This window comes from Hetaerina americana, unplaced genomic scaffold, assembly GCF_022747635.1.
Source record: "Hetaerina americana unplaced genomic scaffold, ioHetAmer1.1.p SCAF_1, whole genome shotgun sequence".
Lineage (NCBI taxonomy): Eukaryota > Metazoa > Arthropoda > Insecta > Odonata > Calopterygidae > Hetaerina > Hetaerina americana.
This window is the reverse complement of record NW_027286069.1, coordinates 10,079,037-10,091,388: the sequence shown is the minus strand read 5'-3', so window position 1 is coordinate 10,091,388 and position 12,352 is coordinate 10,079,037. Positions and strand designations below refer to the sequence as shown.

Here is a 12,352-nt window from a genome sequence, read left to right as displayed (position 1 = left end):
GGCACATGTTCATTATGCATACAGCAATGATGAATGTAACACATGATGCTGCATTGCAATTTTGATTTTGTCTGAGTAGTAGTAGATTTAGGGGACCAACAGCTAAGGTTATTTGCACCAATAGGGATGGATGGGAAAGGAGGAGGATTGTTGGAGAGAAACCCAATGTCAGCATTAGCCACCTCTTAATAAAAGGCACCAAGGGATCCGCAGTTTAACATCCCATCCAACAAACAGCATTCTCATCCAAAGTCCTCTCCACAAAGCACCTCAAGTAGGGATTAGGATGCCACTGAAAAATATGTTGTTGGCAGGATTTGAACCAGGATCTCTCTTGGTGGGAAGCCAGCATGTTAGCCCCCACACCATCCTAATCCTTGATTTGGTCTGAATGAATCATGAACTTAGGTCTTGTAGTGTCCTAGCTGCAAGCAGCCAATTCTGAGGAATGTTAAGTTACTGGAAGCTCAATGGGAGAGTCTGTTCTTCCCTGCCACACAGCTAGAAGATATTAATGTTAAAAGCGGAGAGACAATATTAAAGATAGGTGGACCCAGAGCTGCAGTCACAGCCCTTAATAAGGTAAACATTAACACTACTGCTGCCACTTTGAGAGTAAACGGTTGAATACTGTTGAGAGGGTTGCCATAATTATTCAAAATTTCATCGCATACCACCCAGACACATTGGCTACAGAAAAATTCCTTGTGAGATGAGTTTGTGCAAGTTGGCTCCAAGAATACTCGTACCCAAACAAAATATTTGTGTGCGAATTTTTTGTGGTTGAAGTTGATTCTATAGTAAGATGTGGAGTATCTTTTGAAGTATATCATTGCAGGTGAAACTTGGTGGCTTCATTTTACATGTTGCGAGCAGGCATCAAAATTTTGTGCAGAAATCTTCAGCATCATCAACACCAGAAAAGAAGGCAAGTTGTTGCTTTTGCTGGGAATCTTATGGCCATATAAGTTTTTGATATTCAGAGAATGGTTTATCAGCGTGTTGTACTGAAACATACAAATTTAAATGGAGCTTACTACATATAGGGATGTGCTGATTCTCCAAGGTCATATCAATCGCCAAAGGCTACATTTCATGGCATCAGGATGGATGCTGTTCGTGAAATTCAGTGAGAAGTGTGTTTCTCATCCTCCCGCGATAGTCTGGGCCTAGCCTCATGTAACCTTTTCCTCTTCCCTAGAGTGACTTAAGCCTTTATATAAGAGGTTTCCTTCATAAGAAGCAGTAGTAAAGGATTCTGAGGCATTTTTAACGACCTCTCAAAAATATTTACCAATATGTCTTTTGAAGACTGGAGAGGAACATGGGCATTGCACTCAAGGAGGGTTACTTTAAAAAGGACTGTTAAAATTTGGAGGATGAATAGAGGAAGGTTAAAAAAACTGGTCATCTTTCATTTAACAGCCCTTGTGTATAAAATGTAATGAAGATAAAATATTTAGCACTGGCATCAGAAATGCATTTGCACCAGATATTACACAATAATGTGGCAGATATAACTTAAAAGACTGCAATATTAGAAGAAAAACACAAGCAGTCAAAATCACATTGAGAACGATTGTTTTATCAAGCCAAGAAAATTGTTCTAATGGTAAAGTGTTTAGGATGCGACTGATGGGTGGGAAGAAGGTCAAGGTGCTCCAACTGCCAGCATTTAAAAATGAGAACTAGCAGGGTTCACAGGTGCATCCGCTACATGTAGCATTGAGTATTAGAGGATGTACCACTTTGTCTTCCTCGGTGAAAATGGTAATAAAGCTCTGAGGGTTCACATTACTCTCAAAGCAGTCAGGTGATTCCTTACCATGAGTTACTCACCAGAGAATATGCAACAATGTAAGTCAAAGGTTTAATGTGTGCAGTCACAGTGCAATGTTAAGCAAAGTGTAAATCTAAACCCACCACCTTTTGGTGGCACATATCCAGTGAGTGTTTCAGCAGGCAATTAATTGTAGCACCCTGTTTCATTTCTGTCAAACACAACATTGACATTATGTATTTCTTTAAACAAACTCTTTAATTTAGGGTCAGAATTTTGCCACCGAACCTCACCTTGTCCATGATCCAATCGTTAGGGCCATCAGAATATTTTGTCTGTGACCAATGTTCTTGATCTGGAGACCCACTTAGACTGCTGATGTAGCTGGTATTAAGTACTTTTTCCAACTGCTGATATCTGCTGACAAAATCAATTGAAAAGGCTAGATTCAGTGGCATCCAGAATTTTAATTCATACCCTTTATTAGCATATGGCAGTGAAATATATGAACTGAAGTGCTCTCTCAGAGAAAAAAATGACCCACAAAAAACATATTTGGCAAGAAATTACCAATTTATAGCTTGAACCAATTGAAAATATGTGCATTTGGCCATAAAATAAAAATGCACTTTTACGATTTCCTTGTTAATGGAGATGTTGAATAACTTGCAATATCGAATGAAAACTGTGGGTGCCATCTCTGTATTTCTAATTTATTTTGCGTGTAAATCATAGGGTAATAAACCATGCCTAGAGTATTAGTCATAACCCTGAGATTCTTGTTGTATGGTGTTCAGGGGATGGATGTATCATGATTCCACTCTACATAGCCGTGCCCATGTTTTTATGGTGTTAACACATAGGAAATGATTTTATCTATCCAATTTCAATGGATGACTTTGTATGAAGATACCCAGCAATACTTGTAACAGTGAAGAATTGGCAATAACTATATAAATCCAAAGACAATCACATATATTGCCAAATTCTTTTCACTGCAAATGTGGCTGTTTTGTTCACAACTCACGATACTACTATGTTGTGCCTTCGTTTGCCAGTTGCTGATTACACATAATTAGTACAAGTTGTCCTGTGCAGTATGGAACCTATCCATATAGTTGGGGTGAAGGCTGGAGATACAACCTAATGCCACATTTTGTGAAAAATGACCAAATGGCTTACATATCGGTTTAAGGTTGAATACAAACATTGGAAACTTTTCACAGTTGGATAGTGATATCAAAGCATATTTGCACATCATCCATCTATGAAACTATTAACCAACCATACTTATTTTTTAGGCACATTAATTAAAGCCAATTCAAAGTAATTTATGAAATTATTCTCTAATTTACAAATAACCTTATTTGAATAAAATAAAAACTTCAAACAAAGCTAGGACAATTTCATTTTTCTCTTTTGGTAAAAGGGAATATTAGTGGAATCATAGGTATAAACTCATAGGGGGTAGAGGAGGAGTTCCATGACCCTGATTAGAGGGCCAATACTCTTCTTATACTGAATCTGATGTAGCAGAGCAATGGGTGAAAAGTCAGAACCATAATTAAGTACGAAATCAGTTTAACTAAGAGTCATCATAAAGTTTATATTTGCATAATTTAATGTGCAAGTATTTAATGTTACTTTATTCTTGGCTTAATGTGTAATGTATGTGGTGTAAGTTTAATTTGATTGGCCTCTGTATTTTGATGGGCAATGTGATCAGCAATGATGGGGGTAACACACTGGCTGTATTGACATTTTGCTTTTACCTTTGCAAATCATGAGCTCAGGCCTTGCAATGCCCTAGTCATAATCAGGCAATTCTTGGGAATTGGATGCTGCAGGAGACTTATTGGAAAGCATCTATATTCTTTCCTATAGTGCAGCTGGCAAATGACATGCCATTTTTGTGATTTTAAGCCAGGTTAGTTGCAGAGATTGAATACCAAATCTATTAATACATATTGGCACAATATGGCAATGAATGACTATGAATATCCAGCAAAGCCATAAAAATGTAGGATAAATAATCATTAGTAGTTTTCTAGTTACATTCTTTATTCCTATGACATGAAATACCATCATTGATGCATATAATATCCGGAAAAGTCATAGCAATTAGTTATTAAGTGATCACTGTCAGTTATAATGAGGATTCAAAATAGCAAGGAAATTTGGGGGAGCTGTGAGCTCTCTTTATATCAAGCATCCACTGCATAATGTCAAAGATGACCTGCTGGCTAGAAGTTGGAGATTTTATGATGCTCACCTCTACATTGGGTTTATGATTGTTTAAGAGGTTCTCCAAACACAATGAATACCAGTGTAAAAGTACCTTAGTTGTTGATTAACTCCATACAATTTATTATTGATAATTAGAATTACTGTTCACCTTTTTAAATCAGGATATTACTTAACAGGAAGGATTACTTTTCCTTGAAGTAGGTAGTTATTTGATATTTCTTTACAAAATTATTTTTTTGAATATGGTCAAATAAACCTTTTTAATTTCACCCATTATCCTAAAAAATAATATTGTATGCTCATTTAGATAACTTTAGTAAATATATTTGAAATGAGTTCATCCATGGTGCTCTTAATTATGTTATAGGATAGGATATATAAAACATGATTTTAGGCCTGGTAAAGTCAGCGAATTTTGAACCCATAAAGTGGCAGTCAACCCTGAATTTATTTCATGATCTAAGAACATGCTCAAGTTATGTGTATTTCCATGGAAAGCTTTTTAAATTCTGGCAAATGATGCAAACACAAGTTTTTAAACTGCAGATAGAACTCATCTCCCACCATGGTTATGCTCCTTATTACTCTGCGGAAGAGACCAGTTGATGTAATATGAAGTACATATGTATATGGTTTGGTTCTAATTTCAACCGAAAGTGATTATGACACTTTTTTTGCTTTGGGGGGAACTTCAAAACAAATAGATGGTAACATTAGTACTCATAGAAGAGTGGCAATATAGTCACACCAAGAACTATCAAAGTATATTTTAAAGTTTCATGGTAAAATAGTTCTATGGTGAAGTATTGCCTAGGTCATAGGGGCATTGGTAGTAATCAAATCTACATAGAAGATCAAGTCTTATAGATAAAATGTGTTCAGGCAAGAAACATAAAAATTATCAATAAATGTAAGAAAATGAAGTATCAATTTTTTCAAACTCATGGTGAATGAAAACATTTACAATGGTGTGTGAAGAGATGTCAATGATGGTTATGAGAAAGTCAAATATTTAAATTGTATTCTTCCCTTGTTGAATAGAAATTTTAATGTGTTTTGATTACAAAAATTCAGGGATTTATTGCTTGAAATCACAAAGCAGAAGTGAAAATTCACATAGCCTTAAGCCTTTTAAATATTGTGAAAGAGAGATACATGTTATTGCAGAAGAAGAATCTTGTTGCAAATGATGAATTGCAAAACAGTGAAACTGGTCCACATGTAAAAAGTTGCAATGAGTGACTCTCTCCTGCAGCCAACTAATTAAAGTTCTTAGCATGATTTTATAGCAGTGGTTTAACTTTTACACTAACTTTAAAGAGGAAAACTTGGGCTTTAGTTTGAAGGTTGAATTTTTCTATTGATTCATTATTATTGATGATTTTTTCCTGTGAAATAATTTGTTTGATGATATCTTTCATCAGGTATTTAACCTTTTCATTAGTGATCTTTTTTATGTAGTAGATTATGAAATGCATGATGAACACTAATATATATATCTGTCCTATAAATTTTAAAATGGCAATTTAGGTAAACGCTTCCTATTTGAAGGATAAATAAATGTTTATTTTTCCATGTTCCACTTATTGCCTTATCTCCATAATTCTGGGTGGCAACGCAGTCAGGAAAATTGAGAAGTCTGGAATTTAATTGTTAAAAAATTTGGAATAAAATGGGGAAAAGGGCATGAATTTTGTGAAAAACTCTTGATTTTAATATGCAAAAAATAACTATGACAAAAGAGTCAGGAATTCCCTATGAGATTGATTTGTCTATTAGTTGTGAGATCATTGTTTTGGGCATAGATCATCACCCTTGAAAGCCTCAGTAAAAGCAGAAACTATAGTTAGACCAATGCCAGCTGCATCATTGGCCCATGAAGTGATGAGGAATGATCCACAAAGAAATTCCCGATATCATTTCAAACACCTAGGAGAAAACTCAGCAAAAAGGGCAGCAAAATTTTTGGGAAAAAGGAATGGAGAAAGGAGAGTGGGGATAGGGTGGTAGGTTGCAATAAAAGGGAGAGCTTTAGGTAAAGAGGCAAGGAAAAGGATAAGCACAAGAAGATGGATAAAAGGAATGTTGAACTAATTGAAGCAAAATAATGTGAATAAACAAAAGTCTGGGAGGCAATGCTTTGATGTCTAAGAGGATTTGCACATAATACTTGACAGGGATCATTCAATACCAGCCTGTATTTGGTAAATAACCTAAAACAATTATCTCTGGTTTGCCGAAAAATTAAGACAATAGGCTGGCAGGTACATCTTTACATCAACATATTACAATTTCCAAGCATCATAGGAACTTATAGTAGAGGATGATAGATTGACACCCATAATGGAAATTTATAATTTTCCTATGAAAATTTGGAGACATTTTATATTAGGGCAGTTTGAAACTATTATTTCCATTATTTGGTACTGCTCTGCATTTTTCCTGCAGAATTGAATCGTGGGCCAAACTATGGCCTAGTTGATGCAGCAGTCTTTCTCTCTGTATCTTATCATGGTTTTGCATATCAATGCAATGCGATTTTATGATCGTTTTGTTGGTGTCAGAGTTAAATTTGTACCATTTGTGTTTTTCTAATGGTACATATCAATTGTTGGATAAAAACAACTATCCATCTTTCAGAACAACCAATTGTAAGGAATCAATCTATAAAGGCATCAAGATGTAGGTTTGAAGAAAATGAAATGGACAGAAAAGAAAACAAATGATAAAGTTCCAGGCATGATAGTGGAAGAGGAGATTGCTGTTGGGAAAATTTCCAAAAGTAAGGACAAATGGACCTGGGAGATATTAAGAGGCAATGGGATGTTGAATGAGGTAATAGAGGAGAGAATGCTGGGAAATAAATGTGGAGAAAGTAAAAGAAAACACAGGAATTTTGGATGGAATTAAGGGAGGCTGAAATAAGCAGAACTAAAGAATAAGCTATTGTAATGTAAGACTTAGGGATGTTGTGTGTCATGCTATTTAGAGATTAGGTACCAGTGGACTAGTGCTAATAATAATTATCTTCACTAAAAACCTTTTATTTCACTGCACTTTTTCAAAAACAATATTAGTTGTTGATGACAGTGTTTTGTTGAAACTGGGTTGTGAAATAAAAAGATTTTATTGGAAATGGATATAGAGTTATTTATATCCAATACTCATAATTTCAACCAATCAACAGCCAAGTCTTTCAATCTTTATGTATGCAGAGTACCTGCTAGTTATATAAATGATCAATGTGTAATTCACAGGTCAAGAGGCTTCTGTCATGGACTTCCAAAAATCATGTGATGATATCTTTGTTCATATGGATTTATACATAGTGCCACTATATGAGTGTTTGTTAAATATGGTATGCCTAAGTTTAAAATTGATGCAATAAATGATGAAAGCATCAAATTTTGCCATTCAAAAGGTGAAAAACGTGAATCAGGAATCTGTTCTGGTATTTGCAGGAGGAATTATAGGAAGTACAGTTTAATGTCACTTTTAAATAAATATGCCACTGTAAATAAAAGTCTGAATATTCCCATTATAGCCACTAAAACCATCCGCCTTGACAAATTTTCAATAAAAATCTTAAAAGATCCACATAAAATGGACAAATATTCACTAAATTACTCTATTTTACTGCTCACACGAGCCAAGAAAATAATTTCCTTTAGATAGGTTCTTTGGCATAAACTTACTTGTACTTATTATCAATCTGAGATTTAAATCTAATAAATAGATGGCCATGGTTATTTGGTGTTTTCAGAAACCTTCAGTCTTTCTTAAACAAAAACAATGAACATATATGATATGGTGTTTGGAAGGGGGGAATCCATATTCATTTCTTGGTACAATTCTTATCAAAAGCCTAATTTTGTAGTGAGTTCATGAAAATATCACAATTATGTTCTTCATTTTTGGTACAAAAGTATAATTTTAAAGATGTGTAGCATTCACCAATTATCAAATATTTTGAAGGAGGTACCTATTTCATGAATACTTGAATATGTGCACACCATTGGATGCAAAGAGCAACATTACTTTTACATATCACAAATATACTCAAGCAATAATACAATAGAATGTTGATAAAATTTTATTACAAATAAACATACTAAATGACTAGCAAACAATAGGAAGCTCTTAATTAAGGTCATCAAATTTCAATTCAAAGGAAAAATATTTTTTAATGTCACAAAAACTTTAATTTTAACAAATGGAATAAAGAGCTATAAAACACATTGGTAGACAAAATAAGGACAGTAAAAATTGTTTTAGAAAACATTGATTACATATTGATACCTATGCTATCATATGTGGGGAGCTTGGTAGTGGTGATGAAATTGGTGTAAGGCATATTCTGGCATCCTGAAGTAGTGATGGGGCAAATTCTCATGCATTTGATGTGTCATTGGCCTCATTTGTTGAGTATTTGGCAACTGGTGGTGCTGGAGATATGTCGATGAACCTCTGTGGGAGAAGTTAGAATTAGGCTTCTCCATTAGGCATGCACTGCTGTCACTGTAACCTTCCAACTGTCCACCATTTTGGTCTTCTACCTCGTCTTGTCTTAGAAGTGAATAGTTCTGCCCTGATATCATTGGATGACTCATGTTGCTGGTACTTGGATGAGGTAGCATTTGATGATTAGTAATCATAGTATTGTAACCTATGAAGGAAAGAGAAAACATTTAGCAATGGTTAATATAATAACCTTGAAAAGTCAAATATTCCAACCATAAAAGCATATGGCTTCTTAATATTCATCTAAATGTGCATAAAGACTCAAAAATCATTCCATCATTATAAAACAATGTTATTCGAAAATTTGTATTGAAATGATCAATTAATTGAAATCTGTGACTTATTTAATAAGCTCCTTAAAATTAACAATAACTCTCTTAGCATATGGAAAAATTGCAGTGTCAGCAATTTAAGGACTAAATGCTTGTAGTTGTGGGTGGAAAGCAAAGAGCTACCACACTTGATATTTGAAATCAACTTTGAAATTAACCCTCCCCCTTTTTTTACTCAATCATATTCGTGTCATTTTTTGCGTCCTGCCATTTTTTTCCGGTTAAGCCAGCTCTGAGGGTAAGTTAATCTTGTGCGGCAACACAGGAATTCACGGAAGTTCGACAGTTGCGAGGCAGATAAACACTTTGCACAGGAAGTAGAGGACCTTATTTCTCATCCCTTGTTGAATGATGAACAATGCAAAATTGAAGGAGTTGATCTTTCCTTTACTCTCAGCCTCTAAAAGACAAAAGCATAACTCCTCGGACACGTGGAAATGGCAGATCGAACATCTTCCGAATTTCTACGCCATGTCCGCAATCTTGCCGGCAACTCATTCCAGGACGACTTCCTTCGTTTCGCTCGCACTGTTCGACCCTTATCCCCGGCCACATACGCACCATTTTAAAGGCGCAGGTGGAAGTGACCTCAACGCCGGACGGTCGCCGACCGGGGTGACATTCCATGTGAAATATCACCCCAACCCCGATTGGCTCCGGATCGCATCCATCTTGCTTCAGCGGATGGCTGTTCTCACCCAAGTGGTGGCCCAGTCCGTCGCTTCGCAGCGTCCGCCTGCGACCCCACCGCACCACCGCAATCAATCCTGCGATCACCGATCTCACGAGTTTTATTATTCCCAACTCGACTCAGTGTGTTGGTACCACATTTGCGTTAGTTCTGGTGTTTGTAAGTATACCACCTCATGCGCCGCGAAATGCCAAGCGGGCAGACACCAGACACGGCCTTCATTTTATACATTTTCAGCCGTTTTTTCGCTGCCGACTCAGTGTAATAGGTGTTTTGTCTCTTGGACACCAGGTTGGATTTTTTTCGATTTCCCGTGGGCCTGTGTAAAAGGACTCGGGAGTATAACGTCGTACTAACTTTGGGTGGCATAAACTTCGTTTCATGCTCCAGGTTTCGCGGTGACGCGCACTGCGCAGCTTATCAGGACACAGGTCAGCACCTCATTTGTGGCAACCAGAGAAAACCGACTCTCACTGTCTTAATTTCTTCATCTTCCGTAAAAACAGTGCGCGGGTCGTCGCCGTCTTCCGTTTCCTTCCGGCGCACCCGCAAGTATGAAGACGGTGTACATGAAGGCGATGCAAAAAATCAACGCAAAGCCAGATAAATAAAAACGTAACCTAACGGCACCTCTGTCGGCAAATACCTAAGGCCGCATAACTTTGACCCTTGATTTCGCTCTACGGTGAGATTTCATCTAGCGGAAAACCCTTATATGGAATCGCCATCCGCAATCGGTCAATCGTAGTTCCATTACAATCTCAGCCCCCAGAAGCGTGGCTCCCGGTCTAGTCAATCAGATGGAATGCATTGCCGGGAATTTTGAGTGCCATGGCATACTTGCGTGGTACCCTGAAATCCTGCGTCCTACCGGCACGATAGGTGCCACCCTTCACAGCGCAGTTGACCATGTGCAAACCTCTCCGGGCCCACCTGTCCTCGCTTGCAGACTTAAGCGATTATCCCCGGGTAAATCCTGGGATATCGTGGGTAGGGAATTGTAATTATGGTGCAACGGCTGAGAAATTATGCTCAGCATAGATTTGGAATGGACTATTTCAGGTATAAACATATTATGCATTTTTGGCATGTTGATTAATCAACATAATTATCATTGGTAGGAGGTCAATATATATTCTATTTTATGTCTCTTCTTGAGACTCAAAATTTAATATTTTGCTGTTAATCTTTCTTATGAATTTAATAATTCATTTTGTCATACTGAGAAAAACAGTCCTCTCTGAGAATTTCCATTGAAATGTAATCTGTTTCAGTAACAATTCTAATGAGTGGTATGATTAAAAATTTTATTTTTAAATTCACTGTCATCTGCCATCGACTGATATATTCCCTCTAAAAGTGCATTTCCATGAGAGAGTAACGAAAAATATCGCAGTGATCCTCGCATGGAATTTTATTGTCACTTCAGACGAATAATCAACACAAATCAAGCAAATGCTAGCAGCTACTATTTTTCAGCATGTATTCTCGATAATATTAGTTTTCAGGCATTAGAAACGTGCAATATAGGCAAGAAAAATAATCAAATTCGGAAAGATGATGTATAAATAAATATATTTTGTAAAACTTTCATTGGGAAAAAACATGAAGAAGTTGTTGATATTTTGAAACTGCTATTTTTATGTAATATTTATTATATCACACAATATCTTTTTCTACAGAAGTACAAATAGTTCAGTTAACCGTCTTTAAGTGTATGAGATTCATCTTCATGCGCAGAAACCACTTAAGAATATTTAATCTGACGTATATATAGTAATAATATATATTTGAGAATCAAATTATTTTCAAAATTTTTTCAATCTGTTCTGAGAAAATTGCAAAATTTCCTGAAAAATTAATTTTGAATTTAGATGTTCTCGAATCTTAGAAAAAATAAAATTTCTCGAGAAATGAGAATTTGAGTGTGAAAGAATTTCTCGTGCATTCTTGAGAGAAGAAAATGTGGACGCAGCCATTGCGGACGAGGATGGCCGAGTGACATAAGACTGAGACACAAACGCACCTTGCTTGAGCGGCAATGAGGACACGCATTCGCTCCCTGGGGCGACATTTGGTTTCAGCGCCATCAGGGGTTGTTCAGCCATGAGGGAAGAGTGGCCCTGGTGCGTCGTCCCTTTGCTTCCCCCCACCAGCACTGGGGATGCTGGTGATGGCTGTCCCACGTTGCTGACCCTCTGTGCCAGGACGCTGCGCTCGTTGCGACGAAATTTGGCTCTCCTGTTCTGGAACCAAACCTGTCGGATGATGCCACAAAGGGGGGCGTGTTAGCACTGGGGATATCTCCAACGGGATGGGTTCATTCATAAGTCACTAGAAAGTAGGTGTCCAACGGAAATCTACGGATATTTTTCGATAAAAAGGTTTTATAGTGGGCGGCTTATTTAATGCCAGTCTAAAGTGTGCCAAATTATTGAGAGTTCGTAAGCTACTTAATGTAAGCCACCAAGTAGCTTATGCACTTAATCAGCAAATAATCACCAAGAATTTTTATGCGATGATGAAATATCAATCTTTTCCTAATGGACACGGAACAGCGGGTTTGAAGAGCCACGGTGATTTGAGCATTCCACGACCTGTCTGAAAGGAGTGTACACGTTTTCCTGTTGAGAGAAGGCCATTACTACAAAGCACTGGCGGATTACATTTGATTGATTCGAGAAAATTGATTTCTTGCCTTCTTTTCATCTCGCTTTCCAGAAGACTTAAGAGCCAATTTCAGGGAAAGTAAATACGGCTTGTTAGTTTTACAGGAGCATA

The 12,352-nt window shown here is 36.8% G+C and overlaps 1 protein-coding gene across 1 annotated transcript; it reads right to left on the bottom strand.

Annotated features, from left to right (window-relative positions):
• Nucleotides 1–8,160: 8,160 nt before the first annotated feature.
• Nucleotides 8,161–11,740, bottom strand: LOC139699959 (uncharacterized). The gene is made up of 2 exons (XM_071598360.1): nt 11,598–11,740; nt 8,161–8,693 (listed from the first exon to the last, which is right to left on the bottom strand). The coding sequence occupies exons 1-2, from the start codon at nt 11,677–11,679 to the stop codon at nt 8,335–8,337; spliced, it is 441 nt and encodes a 146-aa protein (XP_071454461.1). The 5' UTR covers nt 11,680–11,740; the 3' UTR covers nt 8,161–8,334.
• Between the last annotated feature and the right edge of the window lie 612 nt (nt 11,741–12,352).